General features: G+C 47.3%; 1 protein-coding gene across 8 annotated transcripts in view; it reads right to left on the bottom strand.

The window, feature by feature from the left end:
* Nucleotides 1–22,500, bottom strand: part of HMBOX1 (homeobox containing 1) — a 164,987-nt gene that overhangs the window by 8,664 nt on the left and 133,823 nt on the right. For all 8 annotated transcript variants that reach the window (XM_075598675.1, XM_075598676.1, XM_075598677.1 and 5 more), the window contains exon 7: nt 3,059–3,141. In XM_075598675.1, coding sequence (XP_075454790.1) covers nt 3,059–3,141 — 83 coding nt within the window. The remainder of the gene's footprint in view (nt 1–3,058; nt 3,142–22,500) is intronic.

Raw genomic sequence — 22,500 nt, 5'->3', positions numbered from 1 at the left:
TACTGATACACACACACTGATACTGATACACACACACTGATACACACACACTCGCTCTCCCCTATACGCACACAGACACAAACAGTGAATTACAGGCAATGACGGATGTGGGTGGGTGGGAGGAGGGGGCCAGGGACTTTGGAGGGGGCCAGGGACTGGGTGGGTGGGATGAGGGGGCCAGGGACTGGGTGGGTGGGTGGGATGAGGGGGCCAGGGACCTTAGGAGGGGGCCAGGGACTGGGTGGGTGGGATGAGGGGGCCAGGGACTGGGTGGGTGGGATGAGGGGGCCAGGGACTGGGTGGGTGGGTGGTATGAGGGGGCCAGGGACCTTAGGAGGGGGCCAGGGACTGGGTGGGTGGGAGGAGGGGGCCAGGGACTAGGAGGGGGCCAGGGACTGGGTGGGTGGGAGGAGGGGGCCAGGGACTTAGGAGGGGGCCAGGGACTTCGGAGGGGGCCAGGGACTTCGGAGGGGGCCGGGGGCCAGGGACTGGGTGGGAGGAGGGGGCCAGGGACTTAGGAGGGGGCCAGGGACTGGGTGGGTGGGATGAGGGGGCCAGGGACTGGGTGGGTGGGTGGGATGAGGGGGCCAGGGACTGGGTGGGTGGGAGGAGGGGGCCAGGGACCTTGGAGGGGGCCAGGGACCTTGGGAGGAGGGGGCCAGGGACTGGGTGGGTGGGGGCCATGGACTGGGTGGGTTTGCCAGGGACTGGGTGTGTGGGTGGGAGGGGGCCAGGGACTGGGTGGGTGGGAGGGGGCCAGGGACTTTGGGAGGGGGCCAGGGACTTAGGGAGGGGGCCAGGGACTGGGTGGGTGGTTGGGAGGGGGCCAGGGACTGGGTGGGTGGGTGGGGGGCAGGGACACTTGGGTGGGAGGGTAGGGGGCAGGGACACTTGGGTGGGAGGGTGGGGGGCAGGGACACTTGGGTGGGAGGGTGGGGGGCAGGGACACTTGGGTGGGAGGGTGGGGGGCAGGGACACTTGGGTGGGAGGGTGGGGGGCAGGGACACTTTGGGCAGGGACACTTTGGGCAGGGACACTTGGGTGGGAGGGTGGGGGGCAGGGACACTTGGGTGGGAGGGTGGGGGGCAGGGACACTTGGGTGGGAGGGAGGGGGGCAGGGACACTTGGGTGGGAGGGAGGGGGGCAGGGACACTTGGGTGGGAGGGAGGGGGGCAGGGACACTTGGGTGCGATGGAGGGGGGCAGGGACAATTGGGTGGGAGGGAGGGGGGCAGGGACACTTGGGTGGGAGGGGGGCAGGGACACTTGGGTGGGAGGGAGTGACTGGGTGGGAGAGAGTGGGTGGGGTGACTTACCTTGCCGCCGGATGCTTTCCCCTGCTGCCCCCGATATCCCCTGCTGCCCCCGATATCCCCTGCTGCCCGGGACGGGAGGTGGGCTTGGGGGCACGGGAGATGGGCTCGGAGGGGGTGCCATGGGAGGTGAGCTCGGGAAGCTAGCCGCGGGGGGAAGCAGGCCGCAGTAGGAGCTTGTACTTCCCCCTCCGTCCCACATAACGTGCGGGCCGCAGAGGAGCTGGTACTTCCTCCTCCGTCCCATGTTGGGAGCGGGGGGGAGGAATGGAGCGGGCCCTGTGCTTGCGCGCGGGACCGCGGGGGGAATCGCCGCCATTTTTTTAACTTGAGCGGGGGGAGGGGGGGGGGGAGGGGGGGGAGGGGGGGGGAGGGGGGTAGGGGAGGGGGGGAGGGAGACACCGCGCGGCCAGCCTCGCTGCGACCTGGCAATTTTGGTGCCGGGGACGGGAGACACCGCGTGGCCAGCCTCGCTGCGACCCGGCAATTTTGGTGCCGTGGCCCGGTGCCGGGTCACGACCCACCATTTGGGAAACGCTGCTGTATACCGTATTTCTCCTTCCTAAAATCTTGCCCCATGGCTTACACTTCCCTTGGAATGTTGAACTATTAATTTGGGGTGTCAATACAGTTAGTATGAAAGTAGCTAGCTTGTGATATACAGTATACTGGAACATTTGTACCATCTGACTGCTCTCTTCTATGAATGTTTTCTAGCCCTTGAAACGGTTTGCACAGAACATTTGAAACAGGTCTAACGATTTATTTACACTCTGTTAATTAGTGAAAGTTTCTGTCTGGCTCACTATCTTCTCCCACCGCTCCACGCAAGTCCTTATACAGGTGCCCCAAATACTACAGGAAGAAATTCAAGACAACGGCGTGCGAACATCTCCATGATACTGCTCTTCAACGCACCCAAGACATTGCCTCAAAGTACTGCCCCACCCTCCTTTCATCAATATTTATCTAGCTCCAACTACCCAAGGTTTTACTGTCTACCACCAACCTACATGTCTCCTACTTCCTTGGATCAAACTCATTCTCCACCCACAAACATTTAAAAGCACCATAAAAAAAGATCTGTACATTTTATAATGTAGTTAGTGCAGTGTTACACTTGGCATTATACAGGCCTTTGTACAGCTTGTGCAGCTACTTCAGGGATACCATCCCAGGTTGTGAACATTTATGGTATGTCATTCTCCATAAAGGAGATCGGAATAACCTCATTACCTTACCTTACCCCAATAACCTTGTTACCCAAACAGAGGTGGGTAACTGGAGGAGAAGGAGCTACAGGGATTTACCTTAATCCGCACAGAACGAGTTACAGCGAATCACATGCCAAAAACTATTGTCCAATATAGATATGACAATGATAAAAGAGACACAGATTGTAATGAAAGGATAGACCTAGCCCAACAAGTCCATTGTTTAAATAAAGATAAAAATGGAAAACACCCTTTTCTATTAGAGTGGTAATTCCCTTGTTGTATAATGAAAGAAACCACACTTTTAATCCTTCAAAAATATTGCAAGACACGCAGCCGGTCCCTTTCACATCAAAATTGAAGGCCCAGCTGAATAAATATCAATAATCTCCTACGGAAGTATAAAAACGTCGCGTTTGTACAGCACACGCACCTGCAGTATGTGAGAAAAATGGTGCTGGCGATTTTATGAAACCAAATTCACAAACCGTCATTCCATAATGAAATGAAACATCTAGCACGCCTTACTCACCTGGCTTCTGTATGACGGCATTGCAGGCGTTTGCTATTTCCTCTCGCTTGGCCTCGTCAGGATACTGGTTTTCATTAAAATAGCTGAAAAACAAGTGTTGAGATTTAACGGAGGTCTAGATTACCTACACACGGTTCTTTTTTTAGGACATTAACACCGTTACTGAATGTAAGTTTCCCGTTTACCTACAAACATATATTAGAGCATTAAAATGTCAAATTGCTCAACTATTTAACACCGTTTCTCTCATCTAATGTATTTATTGTTCAGAATTTGAGCGAATTAGCCTGGCAAAAAGCCAGACACAGGGGCCCTTAAAGCAGCAAAATGTGAAAAATCCTATATGGTTTAAATAAATAAATCAGTTCTGTAGTATTAGATACTGCCTGCATTTTTTTTTTAAACTCCTAATGCCATTTTTAATGATTTTTTTAAAGTACTGATCATTATTTGGTTGCTAAAGCAATTATTTATAGAAAGTCCTATCCACTTCCCATTTTGAAACAGGCTCTGACACACACCTTTTTGAGCTCTGCACTTTGGAAACAAAGTATCACAAACAGATCTGTTACTGTGTTCCAAACCTCTGACTGCCTATTAGGCCGAGCGTATAGTAGCGGAGTTACTAGGTGCGCGCGCACGTCAAGCACACGTCAGTACTTGGCTATACCAGTTAGCCAAGTGCAGGCGAAGAGGCGCTTTGTCGCAGCAGCGTTTTGAGGAGACAATAAATGTCTTCTCAGGCGGCTGCCGCGTGACGTCAGCGTCACGTGAGCTGGTTCAGCCAATCAGGGCGAACCAGCTTCGTGACGCCCCCGCCACACCCCTGCATCGCCTCCCCGATCTCCTGCAGCCCAGTACACAGCTCGCTGGGTGGGGCTGCTGGAGTGCGCACGGTCGCGCAGGTAGTATAAGCTCTGCCTTACTCTGAAAGCTGTAACAATAATGTTACACGTTGTAATATAATGTTACATGTCAGCTGCAGCATTCCACTGAGTGCAGCATAGAGGTAGGGCAGGTCCATACAGTCTTCGCCCATGCGGAGGCGTGCGCGTCCGTGACATTACCTGCGTGAAGCGGGTGCGTTTTCCGGACATGGTAGCCGCGCCGTCGGGGGACGTGTCTAGGGGCGTGTTAGACCGCTCACGTGACCTGCCCGTCGAGAAATCAGTTATAACTGATTCCTTGCGCAACCCCTCCTGCTGCCGCGCAGTCTAGGGGCGCGATCAATGCTATAAGGCAATGTGAGTGCACCGCGCGCGGACGCCTCCATGGGGTCTGCGGCCATTCAGTTAGGCACACAATCAGGATTTGTACAGATCTATAACAGGAGCACCAAACAATTGCCAGTTTAGTTAACAATGTCATTGTCACACACATATACATATATACAGTGGTTGACAAATCACCAAAAAATCTACTCGCCACACAAAAAAATCTACTCGCCACCTAGTACCAAACGTGTGCTGCTTGGGCCAATATTTACTCGCCCAGGGGTTAAATCCACTCGCCCGGGGCGAGCAAATGTATAGGTTTGTCGAACACTGTATATATATATATATATATATATATATATATATATATATATATATATATATATATAGTTTTGGTGCTTATCCCATAAAGCAATAACAGACCATACGATACCGGTTGCAACACGACATCAAGGGACAGCACGCAGGTAAGTAAATCATAAATTTTCTATATTTGATAGAAGACACAAAAACCGACGTTTCGGTCCCCCAGTGGGATCGTCACACACATATACATATACATATATACAGTGGTTGACAAATCACCAAAAAATCTACTCGCCACACAAAAAAATCTACTCGCCACCTAGTACCAAACGTGTGCTGCTTGGGCCAATATTTACTCGCCCAGGGGTTAAATCCACTCGCCCGGGGCGAGCAAATGTATAGGTTTGTTGAACACTGCATATATATATATATATATATATATATATATATACACTGTATATATGTATATATATATTAAAAAGGCGGGCGGGGAGGAGGAACGTAGTATTATTGCGGCTTGAAGTTAAATTACTGAACCTGTGGACATACTGTAGGTCTTCTATACGACTATATAACTATATAACTCTTGAGGATGTACTAGGTTCTTTGTGACTTGCTCATAAGAATTGGGATGTTATTTGCAAGGCTAGAGATAATGGATAATAATTTAATAGCTATTAAGAATTTGGGCTGGACACCTACGTACAATATGAAATATGACTGATGATTAGCGAGGCTGATTAACAGATCATTCCTGGCTAAGGAAAGAATGTTGCAGAATGATTGAAATGCTGCAGAGTTCAGTTTTAAAACAATTGACAAAATATAATTTAAAATAAAATGTAAGATCCGCTATCATTTAAAGGCGCAGTTCTACATAGCGAGCCTAAAACCGGAAATACGTACATTGTCACTTATTTGATTCTTGGGTAAAAATCAAGTTTAATTTTTTCTTCGAGTCTTTGGTATTCTAATCTTATCTGGTAATTAATGTTCTAATTATGCTGCCGTTATTACCCAAACAAGACAACAGGAAGGAAAGAGCCTGAATCAACAGTCTGTAAGTACAGTATATTTATGTATGTCTTTATTTATATAGCGCCATTAATGTACGTACTGTAGCTCTCAACTGCAGAAATACACGTTACAATCATATAAATAACAAATAATACAAATAACACATGATGGGAATAAGTGCTTTCAGACATAAAAGTAACAATAGGAAAAAGGAGTCCCTGCTCCGAAGAGCTTACAATCTAATTGGTAAGGAGGAGGAACGTACAGAGACAGTAGGAAGGTGTTCTGGTAAGTGCGTCTGCAAGGGGCCATAGTTTATGTATGAGGTGTATAGTATCAGCCAAATAGTCTAATCGCAAAACAGATTAGGTATAGCTGGTAAAAACACCCCAAAGCATTGAGTTGCTATCTAGATATTAACCTTTTCAGTGCCCTGACGTCCAGAAAAGTGCTACTTCAGGTGCCCTTATAACGTACACCAGGAGTGGCCAACTCCAGTCCTCAAGGTCACCAATAGGTCAGATTTTCAGGCTATACCGATATCCCTGCTTCAGCACAGCTGGCTCAGTCATCAACTGATATCCTTAAAACCTGACCTGTTGGTGGCCCTTGAGGACTGGAGCTGGCCGCTCCTGACGTACACTGTACGTCATGTCATTTAGGGACTGTACGGGATCCACGCTCCGGTGGAATGCTGGTCGCATAACACACGGATGTGTGAAATGACAACGCGACCGCTGCGGAGATCAGGAAGTGCCGGAGGGTCCTTGGCCACAGAGGTGGCACAACCTCCCCCCCCCCCAGAAATCCCATCTCGACTCCCCCCTCCACCTTTTTTTTATGGTGGGATAGATAGATGGGAAGCAGGGCGTTGCCGGAGCTGAACTGCATTCATGTCAGCCATGGGGACCCCCTGATTTCTGAGATACTCACCGCAGACGGTGCCGTTCCTACTTTAAGGAGGTTTAAAACCTGTGTCACAAGGGCCAACAGGGAAGCTGTGACGGATGACGTCGTGGCTTCCTATTACCCTGCGTCGCGGCAGATTTATACCTCCATGTTGTTTCCCCTGGAGGGGACTGCCCCGGCAGCACCTTTCCCGGTTAGTATATTGGGAATCAGGGGGTCCCCGGAGCTGAAATAAATGTGGTCCGGCTCCGGACCCCCCCACCGCTATACATGTAGCAAACCAGACATCGCGGAACTGATCCTTTAAGAGTTTCAACAATGATTTAAAAACACTTACACTTGTCTGATTTACTTAAAAGGGGGTCAAATCGCCAACATGTAACCTACTACATCATGCCACTATAATGTGCTCACGTTGGTCCTAGCGGGGACTGTCCTCCTAAAGTAGCTCTGAAAATATATACAATATACATTTCCCCAACACAGAAATGCATTTGAAGGCGTCACTATAAAGTGCGTAGAAGGGACTAAAAAGCGACATAATTTGTTAACAAGCGAAAAGGGGGAAATGTTTTGAATAGTTTGAGGAACTGCCCCACCAACCAGGAAACTTGTCTTATCTCTAAAGTGCCCCAGCAGTAATAAGATTCATTCATATTTTGCATTACGGATTACCTGAACATAGAGTTTAGCTAACTCAATGTACTTGCATGACTCCGAGGGATGCAACTCCAAGTATACAATCATGACAACGTTTCATGGACCTACTATATTAACTGAACAACACCTGCAAATATGTAACATACATTTTAAACATAAGTTAAGCGACAAGAATACGGGATTTAAAAAGGTCCGTGTAACGCGTCCCCTCGAATTCTTGCTCTAAAAGAGAATATAAGAACAAGACCTAAAACATGAATTAATGTGTTCGCCGTCATGGTGTAACAATGTACCACAGTGGGAAATGCAGGGACTGTGTGACCTTAAAGAGTGAGAAACTTTAGAAAGGCGTATTCACATTTTGGGACCTTAACCCCCCCCCGAAACTTATTGTGGTTTAATAACTAAAAAGGCTGCATATTTTTTAATCTAGGGAGAAAACTGAAACCCCAACAATTGGAACCTGCAAAATTTGTCTCCCTCTGTTCACTTTAATCCTTTGAAAAACCAATAGGTTTAAAGGGTAATAGGGAGGGGAAAATTCAATTTTAGGCAGACTGAGCTCTATTTTCTCCAAGAAGTAACTGCGGGAATGTAAAGTGATCATTGTAGAGGGAGAGGGGGGGTTGGCCCGGTATTAAAGGGGTTGCACCCCATATGGCCACCCCCTGACCTCACCAGGGAGGCAAGGGGTTAACTGGACTGCGGTCCATGAAGGTGGTTTACACCTTGTCATGTCATGAAAATGTATGTTCCCCTGTTCCATTATAATCCTGTATTTTAAAGATGCTTTAAAGTGCATTTCTGTATCTCCAGTTCTGGAGGTCGCAGAGAGTTGATATTTGGCCAATATGTGGAGTCACTGTAGGCATTAAGAACTGGAAAATTTAGACCCACTGAGCCCACCAGAATGGAACTTATTAATATGTGTAGATATTAAAGTGTATGTGTATTGTATTTTGGATCTGCCCTGAAAATGCAGACTCCATCTGCTATGCTAATAGGTCATGAAGGGCAGCCGGCTGATTGAGCCTAAGCACTGTGATCAAAAGTTAACTGCCTGATTGTTTACACTAAGTACTAATCAACAGATCAAGTACTAATCAACAACTCTGCCACTCTAATTGTTACCGGAGGGTGGAGAATCATCAAACTGGAGTGGTTTGTAAGTGTTATGTCTACACCTACAAACAATGCAGATACTTAATTTGATAGACTGGTCGTCACCCCTGATTTAATTATGGGGCTACCCATAGAGTCCCTGTACACATGGGCTAATTAGCTGGGGGGCATGGGTTAATCTGTGTCTCCACGTTAGGGATTGGATACAGATAATTGTTCACCAATAGTCTGTATTCAATGTTAAGAATAGGGTTACACAGGTATATAAACTGTGTCAACCCTACAGTTTTTAGTTCTTCTTCTGATACCATCTTGAATGTCACCGGATTGCTGGAGAATTGCTAGCTGATACTTCTCCATCCCCCAACCCTAAGTAAGTGTTACCTTCTTGTCTGTTAATTGTACTATATTGCTGTGTTCACCTTATTTAAGGAATAAATATATTTTATTACCGTATATCTAAGCCTCGTTCAGTTCAACCCAGATATTTGGTGTTCATTATATATTTTCATAAGCTACCGAGACAATCATGGATACTCTTCATTACAGGGCAATGGGCACACATTGCATCCCATGACATACCCACTACATCAGTGATGGACAACTCCAGTCATCATTGGCCACCAACTGATCAGATATTAGGGACGTCCCTGCTTCATCATAGGTGGCTAAATCAGTGGCCCAGTCAGAGACTGAGCCACTGATATAGCCATGTGTGCGGAAGCAGGGATATCCTGAAAACTTGACTTGTTAGTGGCCCTTGAGGTCTGAAGTTGGCCACTCCTGCAGCACATCAGGTCTGGCACTCAAGAGGCCCCATCAAGTACTGGATACAACGCAAAGTCTGGCAGGCAGGGAAACAGAAGAGGACTTCTCTTCCGTGATCGCTCTGAGGAGCCCCTCCATCTCTCAAATGGTTAATACATGTGGCAAAGGCTTCTTGAGCAGGAGAGGTAAATTCCAGAGATGCACTGCAGGGATCAGCAGTGAAAGGGTCAAACATTGTTCTTTTTTCTCTTAACCATCTTATGTTCTTTCGCAATTTATGCAGGACTAAATTGGATCCAGTAAACTTTTAAGATCAAGGTATAATATGATTACACCAGACAGTTGGCACTCTTCCATAGTACATACAATGCCCCAAAACAGCTTCTGAGCTTTTGGAACAGTAACAAATCGATGAGACAGCAGAGTGAGCTAAACCAATAATAATACAAACATTGGCAGGTGTAACACACTCACATCCACAGCACCACGTCTTTCCTACTCGTTTCTTATGCAAAATAGTTCACTTTTTATTTAACATTCTTTACAGATATTGGAGAAAATGCGCACGGCACAAACTGGAGAGGTACAATAAATTACAGAAGCACAGAAACTGACATCGATCCAGTTCTGAATTTTCTTACGGTGTCAGCCTTTGTTGGGGGGGCTATTCCAGGAATCCGCCACCTTCCCATTTTCCAGTGTCAGAGCATGACCTCTTGCTCTAGCATTTTGCGTCTCTGATATATGCTTCCCTCCTTCCTGTACCGTGTCAAAAATCCTTAATATATGTGAACGATTCTACCATACTGTACATCCTCTCCTCCAAGCTGTACATGCTGATATAATGTAGTTTTTCCTGATAATGTTTAAGATGTAAACCATGCCGCCACCAGTCTTTCAAAACTAAAGCTGTTTCACATTTTAATCTGGTCTGTAACTGTCACATACGCCTATAATATATATTATCTGTAACTGTGCATGCAATGTCTTGTATATAATGTATACCCTGTTCACTTAATGTAACTATCTATTTGTCACCATAACTCTGTGCCCAGGACATACTTGAAAACGAGAGGTAACGCTCAATGTATTACTCCCTAGTAAAACATTTTATAAATAAATAAAATAAATAAAAGCACCATCCTTGTTGTACTACTTATTTGCACAACCTTCTGCAGACCAGGGCACATAACTATCAAACAAAAAATGGTGCAGTTTTGGGGCAAAAGCATTGCTCAAGATGGATCAAAGAAAATAACCCTACTGAAATCCATGCCATGTTTTCTTTGATACATCTGCTGCAGTTTTTGCCCCAGAATGGGACCACGTTTGCCGGGATAGATATGCCTCAGGGTCTCCAGAACTGAAATCAGTACTCTACAGATCAGGAGCTGCGCCCCCTGCATGCTCCCCCCCACCCCAGTGCTCGCGCCCCCCTTACCTTTTTTACCATGATATCACACGCCGTGTTGCCATGGCGACGGGCAGCAAATTGGGCAGCAAATTACGCAGCGGGGTCATGTGATTGACGCCGCATTGCCATGGCGACAGACGGCAAATTACGCAGCGGGGTCATGTGATGGACGCCGCGTTGCCATGGCGACGCATCACACCAGGCCTCTGGATCACGGTAAGTGATGTTGCAGAGGCCTCACGCGGTCCCTTGGGGGAAAAGCACGGGCCTCTGCAACCGCCGCGCCCCCCAGTCTGCTCACCCCTGCTATAGATTATTAGGAAGACCCTCATCTACAGTGGCCTCAATACTTTGCTCTTCCCGCTGCTAATACACTTCCCCATACATCCCATTATCCTGCTTATTATCCACATTAGCGGTACGGCACTTACCTAATTTTTAGTCAGTTGAAATAAGGACTCCCAGCACTCTTCCCTCTCTAGTTATTGACATAATAGGGCAATTCATCTTGTATTCTGCTTTAGGATAACTGTGGCTCTTGGCATTACATTGTAGTTGCCACTTATATCTCTAATCTACTGTACCTAAATCATTAATCATTTTGTTTAACCCCCGGTCCCTGGAGTGTGAATCTGTATGCAGATCCTTGAGTCACCTGCAAACACAGCATATTTTCCCTTCCAGACCATCTGTAATAATAATAATAATAATAATAATAATAATAATAATAACAGCATGTTCTTGTATAGCGCTGCTAGTTTTACAGAGACATTTTGCAGGCACAGGTCCCTGCCCCGTGGAGCTTACAATCTATGGGGTTTTTTTGGTGCCTGAGGCACAGGGAGATAAAGTGACTTGCCCAAGGTCACAAGGAGTCGACACCGGGAATTGAACCAGGCTCCCCTGCTTCAAACTCTCAGTGCCAGTCAGTGTCTTTACTCACTGAGCCACTCCCTCTCCCTAATGTCATTAATAAATACAATAAATAGCACTTGTCTCAGTACAGATCCCTGAGGTACTATACTAGTTACATTCCCCTCCTGGAATCTGTCACCTATCCTTAACCAATATCTTAGCCATTAAACCATAAAACACAATTCCAGACAATACAACTTGTTTGTCTTCTATGTCTGATGCATTACGACTTGTTTGTCTTCAGTCTTCTGTGTAGGGGCCTTGTCAAAGGGCTTTACCAAAAATCTAGGTGAGATACATCTACGGCTCCACCTTTATCTATTACCTCAGTCAACCAGTCAATGATCTCCCTTGGTAAATCCATGTTTCCTGGGATCTTGTAGATTGCTAGAATATAGATATTCAACTATTCTTTCAGCACTATTTACATTAATTTCCCTGCCACTCATGTCAGGCTCACCAGCCTCCTCCTTACTGCCAGTTTTGTGAAGTGGGATCATGTTTGTCCTTCAGTTATCTGGAACTACACCTGTTAATAGTGACTGGTTAAATATGAGTGTTTGTGGCAAAGAACTAGATTGGCCATCACTTGAGTCTAGGTGCAAAGTTCATCTCTCCTGTCTTGCTTTCAAATACTTCTTGAGCAAGCTACCGCCGTATCTGAACAAGCTCCTCGCCCCTACCACACGCAGCACTTATCATCGGAGATCTGACTCCGAGGGACTTTTTATGGTCCCAAGGTTCAGCAAAGTACCCGGCCGCTCCTCCTTCTCTTACCGTGCACCCCAAAACTGGAACAATCTACCGGAGACTCACAGCCGCCACCAGGCTAAGTTCTTTGAAAACTAAAGCTGTCTCACATTTTAATGTGGTCTGTAACTGTTACATACGCCTATAATATATATTATCTTTAACTGTTCATGCAATGTTTTGTATATAATGTATAACCCTGCCCCAAAGCTGTGTGTAATGGCCGCCTTTATGAGGCTCATTTTAGCCTGTATGTTACTGTATATGTGTTGTGTAACCTCTTCCAGATGAGAGCTAGCTATATCACTGTGTGATATCTGGAAGGGGGAAACTGTGTGACTTGGGGAACTGGGATTGTAAAAACAAAAGCACTTTTATTCCGTGTTAGTGTTTTCCCTGCACAGTTGGTAAGCCAGCTATGTCCTTTGTGTTTCTAGTATTTCTCCGTGTGCAGAGGCAGTAATTCACTTAGCTGGGCAGTATATAGAGAAGTACCGTTTTGTGGCAGAGCTTGGGAGCGGCTTGAGTACCGGGACAATGGGGAGTGGGGAAGGGCTGTGACTCCGGTCCGGCAACTGGTTCTCTGCGGTGCAGAGCCTTTGTTCGCCGAGACGCTGGGACGCCTTCCCCGCAGGGGGTATGGGGCTGGCCAGGGGAGCCGTTGAGGGGGTCTAAGCCCCCTAGGGACGATTCCCATTGGCCAGTTCGAATTTCCCCACTCGCCAGTAGATCACTCCCCGATGGGCCGGTTCAGGGTCCCTAGGCCGGCCCTCTCGTCTGACTGGTGCAGCCAGACGAGCACATGTCCTCCGATTGGCTGCACTGTCACAAAACTGTACTCCGATTGGTCGGCGGCCTCGGCTCCAGCGAATAGGAGACTGCGGCCTATGTAAGGGGCACGGCCGATCAAAGTACAAGTTGATCCTGGAGCATGGACCAGAGACTGTGACATCACGACTGGTGGGCCATTTGAAAATGCTACTTGTCGAATAGCACTGAGAAGACAGAGAAGAAGCTGTTCAGGGGAAGCCTACCGGAGCAGGCTGCTGCACCTAGTTTAATCTAGATTCTTCCCCCTCAGGCCTCAGTTGGCGAGTGTTACACTGTGATTGTGTTATTTGTGTTTGCTGGCCTGCCAGAATAAACTTGTGCTTATTCTACTACTGTGTCCAGTCTAGTGATGGTGATCCTGGTGTGAAAAGTTCTGGTGTTCCGTGACAATGTATAACCCTGTCCATCGAATGCACCCATGTAATTGTAACCATGTATCTGTCATCATAACTCTGTGCCCAGGACTTATAGAAAACGAGAGATAGCTCTCAATGTATTGCTTCCTGTTAAAACATTTGATAAATAAATAAATGTAGCCCTGTATATCAGAGAAGTACTGACGTAGAACTTCATTATAATATCACTTTGTTCAATGTATCATTAAAATTTCGGAAAAATTATTTCCAGTGCAGTACCAGACCATAAAGAAAGCAGAATATATTGATTATTCTCTGGTATTTGTCATCAACGACTGACATTTGTTTAAATTATACACACTGGAAAAGCATTTTAAAATGTGTTTAATTAGGAAACTAGAAAATGTAGTGAAGGTGTTACACAGATGATTTCTTGTTTTTGTTTTCTTATAATGATATGCTTTTTTAAGAGTAACAGACCCTTCTAGGAGAGTATACAGTGCACCGGAGTACTGAATTTATGGCTTTTTACAAGAGTTAAAGAATAACTAAAGTAATAGAAAAGAGAAAAATGTAACGTATTTCAGCAAAGCTGTACAGCCTCTGTTGTGTGTGTGTTTGCGTGTGTGTATATATATATACATATACATATATATATATATATATATATATATATATATATATATATATATATATATATATAGCAAATATTCCTGTATGCTCATTTGCATGTCTTAGGCAGGTCTGCAACCCCGCCTTTCGCCATTATCACCCAGCACACAGCACTTCCACTGGGATTCTGGGAAATGACATGCAAATGGGCACACAGTGTCACCTTTTGCTTCAAAACCATTTTTAACATGGTTCCCTATTGGCTTAAGCTTGCTGCATGGTCACAGCTTTAAGCACAGCCAGGGTTAAGATGCATAGCCAGAAAACCCACCCACAGACAGCTGTTTCGACCTTAATGGGTCTCCTCAGTGCTTTGCTGTGGAGGGTTTTGTAACTTTTTTTTACTCACCATAACACCACACACACACACACGCGCACACATCACAGCTTGCACTCAATGTACTGGTTCATATAGACAGGTGCTAGTCTCAAATAAGAGAAATACAACATTACCATTCTCTCGTCCGGTAAAGAAAGGCTGCACTCGGTTCAGTAATCATGAAAATCTGTATTGGGCATCTGAATAGAAAAAATAAATCACCCAATCTGACGTTTCGGTCCTGGAATAGGACCTTTCCAGGACCGAAACGTCGGATTGGGTTATTTATCTTTTCTATTCAGATGCCCAATACAGATTTTCATGATTACTGAACCGAGTGCAGTCTTTCTTTACCGGACGAGAGAATGGTAATGTTGTGTGTGTGTGTGTGTGTATGTGTGTATGTGTGTATATATATATATATATATATATATATATATATATATATATATATATATATATATATATATATATATATATATATATATATATATATATACAGTGCTCGACAAACCCGGTCGCCAACTCGCCAGCTGCGATCGGATATTGGCTCGTGGCCAGCAACTTTTCCCCTGCTCTGCAAAAAAAAAAAAAAAAAATCCCCTGCTCGGAAAAAAAATAATCTCTCTATCTGATTGGCTGTGACGAGGATTTGGAGTTGCCAGGAGTTAAACCCCCCTTCCTTCTCTGCACGGGTGGGGAGAGGGGGAAGTGCGCACATCTGCTGCTCCTCCTCCTCTATATATCCTCCTATATAATTGGGAGCTCCTGTAACTTACAAGAACTGCACTGATCCAGTTATGGAGGAGTTTGGAGTTCGGACAAATGCTTGAGGTGGGGGGAATTTAATGCAGTTTAAATATACACTGATATATTCGGTCCCTGGCGCACCCGCTGCCCACGCGGGAGGTAGTATTGGGCTGCTTCTCCCCCCTCCGGCGCACCCGCTGCCCACACGGGCGGTAGTAGCGGGCTGCTTCTCCCCCCTCCCCCCTCCGGCGCACCCGCTGCCCGCACGGGAGGTAGTAGCGGGCTGCTTCTCCCCCCTCCGGCGCACCCGCTGCCCACACGGGCGGTAGTAGCGGGCTGCTTCTCCCCCCTCCGGCGCACCCGCTGCCCGCACGGGCGGTAGTAGCGGGCTGCTTCTCCCCCCTCCCCCCTCCGGAGCACCCGCTGCCCACACGGGCGGTAGTAGCGGGCTGCTTCTCCCCCCTCCCCCCTCCGGAGCACCCGCTGCCCGCACGGGAGGTAGTAGCGGGCTGCTTCTCCCCCCCCCCCCCCCCTCCAGCGTGTTTTTTGATGTGGAGTCTGTGCCCGAGGATGGAGGAGAGCAGACCTGGGGGTTGCTGATATCTCGTCAGCAGCAGAGGAGCCGGTGAAGTCTGGAAGCGCTGCGGTGGAAGGAAAGCCGGGCGACACAACATTTTGGTGCGAGGCTGTTGGCACCGGGCCAGGAACAGAGCAGAGAGGTCGGAGAAAGTCCCAGAGGAGGCTGAGTGTGACCAGGGGACACAGAGGAGACACAACCCAATCGGGCTACAGGGGTAAGTGACTGAGGGCAGGGGTCTGAGACAAACTGCAACACCAGACTGCATCACAGGCCCCAGGAAAGCACAGACTCCCCTCCACTCCCACAGGGGCCCTGGTGTCAGTCACACCCCCCCTCCCCTCAACCCAGTCACCGCACACCCCCACATCCCAGTCACTCCCCCACCAGTCTGGAGGGGGAGAGAGAGAGTGTGTGTGTGTGGGGGGGCGGGGGGGGAGAGAGAATGTGTGTATGTGTGACATCACAAGTACCCAGTCACCCACCCACCCAGTCACCCGCCCAGTCACCCACCTACCTAATTCAGTCAGTCACCTACGTACCTAGTCAGTCAGTCACCTACCCACCCAGTCACCTACCCACCCAGTCACCTACCCACCCAGTCACCTACCCACCCACCCACCCAGTCACCTAAGTCACCTACCCAACCAGTCACCTACCCACTCACCCAGTCAGTCACCCACCCCCTCTCTGTGTGTGTGTGTGTCTCCCCCCCCCTCTCGTCTCTCCCCCCCCCCCCTCTCGTCTCTCCCCCCCTCTCGTCTCTCTGTCTCTCCCCCCCTCTCGTCTCTCTGTCTCTCCCCCCCTCTCGTCTCTCTGTCTCTCCCCCCCTCTCTCTCCTCTCTGTCTCTCCCCCCTCTCTCTCCTCTCTGTCTCTCCCCCCTCTCTCTCCTCTCTGTCTCTCCCCCCCTCTCTCTCCTCTCTGTCTCTCCCCCCCTCTCTCTCCTCTCTGTCTCTCCCCCCCTCTCTCTCCTCTCTGTCTCTCCCCCCTCTCTCTCCTCTCTGTCTCTCCCCCCCTCTCTCTCCTCTCTGTCTCTCCCCCCCTCTCTCTCCTCTCTGTCTCTCCCCAACTCTCTCTCCTCTCTGTCTCTCCCCCCCACCCTCTCCGTCTCTCCCCCCCCACCCTCTCCGTCTCTCCCCCCCCACCCTCTCCGTCTCTCCCCCCCACCCTCTCCGTCTCTCCCCCCCACCCTCTCCGTCTCTCCCCCCCACCCTCTCCCCCACACCCTCTCCGTCTCTCCCCCACACCCTCTCCGTCTCTCCCCCACACCCTCTCCGTCTCTCCCCCACACCCTCTCCGTCTCTCCCCCACACCCTCTCCCCCACACCCTCTCCGTCTCCCCCCCACACCCTCTCCGTCTCTCCCCCACACCCTCTCCGTCTCTCCCCCACACCCTCTCCCCCACACCCTCTCCCCCACACCCTCTCTGTCTCACATTCTGCATCTGGATATCTTATTTACTATATATATATATATCTTAAATGCCCTCTACTACACCGAAATAACTTATACTGTATTTCTTCCAGATCTGACTCAAGCTTCACACGGGAGACATCGGAATCCCCCCTAACCCAGAAGACAGATAGGGAACACATCCCCTCATTGTATAACATTGCGGGAATGAGGGTACCTGGATATTGAGTGACTGCGGATCAGGTAAGATCCCATGCGGGATTGCTGCTTTAAATATTGTGAAGCGAGGCGTCCAGACACTGGTTAAGGGGTGCAGGAAACTAGTCATTCATATTTGGCTTTTAGGATTAATTGTAGTATAATGTAATACAATAAATAAACTTATGTCAAAAATGAATGTTCTTACTAGGAATTTATTCAATTTATTTTATGTATGTATTTTTTTAAAAGCGGGGTTGGGGGCGGGACTAGGGGCGGGTTGGGGGCGGGACTAGGGGTGGGGTTGGGGGCGGGACTAGGTGGCGAGTAGATTTTTTGGTTCGGCGAGTAGATTTTTGGGTGATTTGTCATGCACTGTATATATATATATATATATATATATAATCAGTCCTGATAACAGCAGGCAGTGTTGGGATCAATCATGTGTTTTCCCCACTTAGGCAGTACCCTTGAGTGACAGGGGAGGAGGTGAAATTAGGTCTGAGGTTGCCTAATCCTGGGTTCAGACCTGGTACCCTCCCCCTACTGTACTCAAGGGGGTTGCATCACCAAATTGTTAGTTGGTCTCTACCATTGAGAGAGACAGGGTGTCACAACCAGGCTGCTGTGTACTGGCTGGCCCAGGTTCCCTTCCCTTCGGGGGAGTGGGTGATTACCCCTGGTCCTGTTAGAGGGTCAGTCAGGGAAGAGGTAGAACTGCTGCGGTGTAATATGTCATGTGTTGTTGTTCATATGAGATTGTATTTACCTAATTTTAAGACCTGCTAAGGAACAGATGATTGTAATTATGTCCCGATATGTAAAACCATGGAATTCAAAGAGGGTGTACTTTCTTTCTTGTACTTTCCACTGGTAATGCACTGTTTTTGAGTAAACCCCTTGCCTGCTTTATTCAATGTAACAACGCCGGAAGAAGAGATCAGTGTACCTCGAAAGCTCGCACAAATAAAAGCATTTCGTTAGCCACTGAACGGTATCGTCTATTCATTTTTGATTATTAAAGCTCGGCTAACACGGTACTGATATATACAGAGGCTCCCTGTGTAATCACGACTGGCCAGTGATAAATGGATAAATGCTCCTATATACAAAATGTGACCAGATTGATGACAAAAGCAGCCAACAGAAAACGTAGTCAGTCTGCAAGAGCAAGACACCCCACCCCACTGTGCTTGTATACGCTCTCACAATAACCAATTAGAGAACACAGCAGTGTATGAAAAAATATGAAACAACCTGTATATCAGTAGCTGAACAAAACTGAGTCCATAAGGCTGAGCTCATATTGTGTGCGATGGCGCTTGCACGCGAGTGTGTGCGCACGCGCCAAGCATAAAGTGCAGGATCCCTCGAGGCTGATCCTAGTGTGTGGCCGCACACGACTGAGCAACCACGCTTTGAAAAGACAAGAAATGTGTCTTTTCAAGCGGCTGCCGCATCACCAGAGCGGTTCAGCCAATTACGGCGAACCAGCTGCGTGACGTCATGGCCACGCCCCTCACCCATCGCCTCCTACACTATGAGCACAGATCGCTTGTGCAACTGCAGTGCAGCAAGAGCTCGCACTCCCGCAAGCAAGCGGAGTGTATGAGCTCGGCCTAAGTCAATAGGAACGCCAGGTCCAGGTATGCTGAAGTATACTTTGTGCTATATTCTAGAGGCAGACTGGTAACTTATAGTACAGTATATCTGAGTACAGTATACTATATCTATAGTACAGTATATCTGAAAGAATACTGCAACTGCAGCAAAGGTAAGTTCACCGAGCTGCACTCCCAAAGCACTGCGGATGTCCTGAAATATGATGTATGAATGCTCCGATTGCTACTATAATGTCTCTCAGAGCTGCCCAAAGTAGAAAGTGCTTAATATCAAAAAGCATGAATACTCAGCCCCATTGGCAGTAGAGGTCCTGGGTGGTAATAGGCATATCTAGGAAGCATTGATCCTGACTGGAAACACAGCTGGTCTGGGTCTTAGCATAGATCCAAAGTCCAGACGCTAATGTGCGCATACAAATTTAGAGAGAAGGGGTCCCGGGACATCACGCCCACTCAACGCACGTTTCGCCTGGGGACTTCTTGCCGGAGTGATGAAGTTAAAAGAACAGCAGTCACATATAAAGCGTTTTCCGATGACGTTTGTTGGCGCCAGATTTAAATCAGATGGGGGGCATTGCGTATGCATGCGTCATCATGTAGAAGCATGTTATCAAATCTCAGCTGGTATAGATAGTGATGTCCCCCGTCTATTCAGGGAATACCAGAAGCCTGTTGCCAGCTGTATGGCAGCACTGTGTGTGTGCAGGTCCCCCTGCACCCGTCCAATTCAGTAAAACTTGTCGGCTGGCAACAGGCCTCTGGTATTCCCTGAATAGACGGGAGGACATCACTATCTATACCAGCTGAGATTTGATAACATGCTTCTACATGATGACGCATGCATACGCAATGCCCCCCATCTTATTTGAATCTGGCGCCAACAAACGTCATCGGAAAACGCTTTATATGTGACTGCTGTTCTTTTAACTTCATCACTCCGGCAAGAAGTCCCCAGGCGAAACGTGCGTTGAGTGGGTGTGATGTCCCGGGATCCCTTCTCTCTAAATTTGTATGCGCACATTAGCGTCTGGACTTTGGATCTATGCTAAGACCCAGACCAGCTGTGTTTCCAGTCAGGATCAATGCTTCCTAGATATGCCTATTACCATCCAGGACCTCTACTGCCAATGGGGCTGAGTATTCATGCTTTTTGATATTAGGCACTTTCTACTTTGGGCAGCTCTGAGTGACATTATAGTAGCAAACGGAGCATTCATACATCATATTTCAGGACATCCGCAGTGCTTTGGGAGTGCAGCTCGGTGAACTTACCTTTGCTGCAGTTGTAGTATACTTTCAGAAATACTATAAGTTACCAGTCTGCCCCTCGAATATAGCACTAAGTATACTTCAGCATACCTGGACCTGACGTTCCTTTTGACTTATGTACTCATAGTTTTGTTTAGCTACAGATATACAGGTTGTTTCATTTTTTTTGTACACAGCTGTGTTCTCTAATTGGTTATTCTGAGTGCTTATACAAGCACAGTGGGGTGTCTTGCTCTTATTTATTTATAAAAATGTTTTACCAGGAAGTAATACATTGGATGTTACGTCTCGTTTTCAGGTATGTCCTGGGCATAGAGTTAAGATGACAAATAATACATGGTTACAAATACATAGTTACATAAGTGAACAGGGTTATACATTATATACAAGACATTGCATGCACAGTTAAAGATAATATATGTTATAGACGTATGTAACAGTTACAGACCAGATTAAAATGTGAGACAGCTTTAGTTTTGAATGAACTTAGACTGGTGGCGGCTGTGAGAGTCTCCGGTAGATTGTTCCAGTTTTGGGGTGCACGGTAAGAGATGGAGGAGCGGCCGGATACTTTGCTGAACCTTGGGACCATGAACAGTCTTTTGGAGTCTGATCTCAGGTGATAAGTGCTGCATGTGGTAGGGGTGAGGAGCTTGTCCAGGTAGACAGGTAGCTTGCCCAGAAAGTATTTGAAGGCAAAACAGGAGAGATGAACTTTGCGCCTAGACACAAGTGATGACCAATCTAGTTCTTTGAGCATTTCTCAGTGATGTGTGTTGTAGTTGCATTGGAGAACAAAACGGCATATTGAATTGTAGAGGGTATCAAGTTTGCTAAGGTGGGTGCCGAGCCGTATACTATGTCCCCATAGTCGATAATTGGCATTAGCATCTGCTGTGCGATATGCTTTCTGACCAGCAGACTTAGGGAGGATTTGTTCCTGTAAAGTACACCTAGTTTGGAATAGGTTTTGGATGTCAGGGTATTAATGTGTATCCCAAATGTTAAATGGGAGTCAAACCATATGCCCAAGTATTTAAAACTAGTGACAGGAGTTAGGGTGGTATTAGCATTGGTTCTGATCTGGAGCTCAGTTATTGGAAGCTTTAAAAATTTAGCCTTGGTCCCAAATACTATTGTTACAGTCTTGTCAGTGTTTAAAAACAGTTTGTTTTGGGAAGTCCAATTTTCAAGTCTCAAAAAGTCAGATTGAAGTATGTGTTCAAGGTCGGAGAGGCTAGGGATGTGTGCATATAAGATTATGTCATCTGCATACATGTGTATTGAAGCTCCATTACAAGCTGTAGGAATATCATTGATGAACACTGAGAAGAGTAGGGGCCCCAGAACAGAGCCTTGTTGGACACCACAGGTGATATCCAAGGGGTTGGAGTTAGAGCCCGAGAAAGACACATGTTGGGACCTGATAGGTAGGAATGAAGAATGAAACCAGTTTAAAGCATGCTTCCCTATTCCAGAGCACTGGAGTTTGTTAAGCAAGATAACATGATCAACAGTATCAAAAGCCGTTGCACAATCTAGGAATATTGCACCAGTGAGTTGTTCCAGGCCCATTCCACATTGGATTTCATTGCAAACTTTTAGCTGGGTAGTTACCGTGGAGTGTTTGGGGCGAAAGCCAGATTGGAATTGGCTAGGGAAATTTGTCTTGGTATAGCAATCGCTTAATTGGGAGTCAGTAACTGCCCCTCATATCCATTTTACTTCACTAACTGCACCTCATATCCATATTACCTCAGAAGTAACTGCCCCTCATATCCATTTTACCTCACTAACTGCCCCTCATATCCATTTTACCTCAGTAACTGCCCCTCATACCCATTTTACCTTGGTAACTGCCCCTTGCTGTTAGGAGCCAATTGCCTGAGTGAGCGGAGCGAGGAGACTGAGTGGGGTGCACAGGGTGTGCAGTGTGGACAGATCCATCAGACATCAGGTCCGGGAGGGGAGTGTCTGTAGTCTGAACCCGCCGGGTGGAGAGAGAGATGCGAGTGTGGAGGCGTTAGATTCCCCCATGTTTGGAATTGATTCTGCGGCCCGGGATATTGTTTTTTTTGTTATCTTTTAACCTTACATTTCTCCCAAACACCCTGCCCAACGTATATAGGTTCTTATAGTGTTAATATTGTGTTAATCTACCTAACAGACCTACAATTATATCCACTGCGATTTTAACTCTAAACTACCGGAGACTCTCACAGCCGCGACCAGTCTATGTTCTTTCAAAACTAAAGCTGTCTCACATTTTAATCTGGTCTGTAACTGTTACATACGCCTATACCATATATTATCTCTAACTGTGCATGCAATGTCGTGTATACAACGTATAACCCTGCTC

This window comes from Ascaphus truei, chromosome 4, assembly GCF_040206685.1.
Source record: "Ascaphus truei isolate aAscTru1 chromosome 4, aAscTru1.hap1, whole genome shotgun sequence".
Lineage (NCBI taxonomy): Eukaryota > Metazoa > Chordata > Amphibia > Anura > Ascaphidae > Ascaphus > Ascaphus truei.
This window is presented reverse-complemented; position numbering and strand designations above follow the sequence as displayed.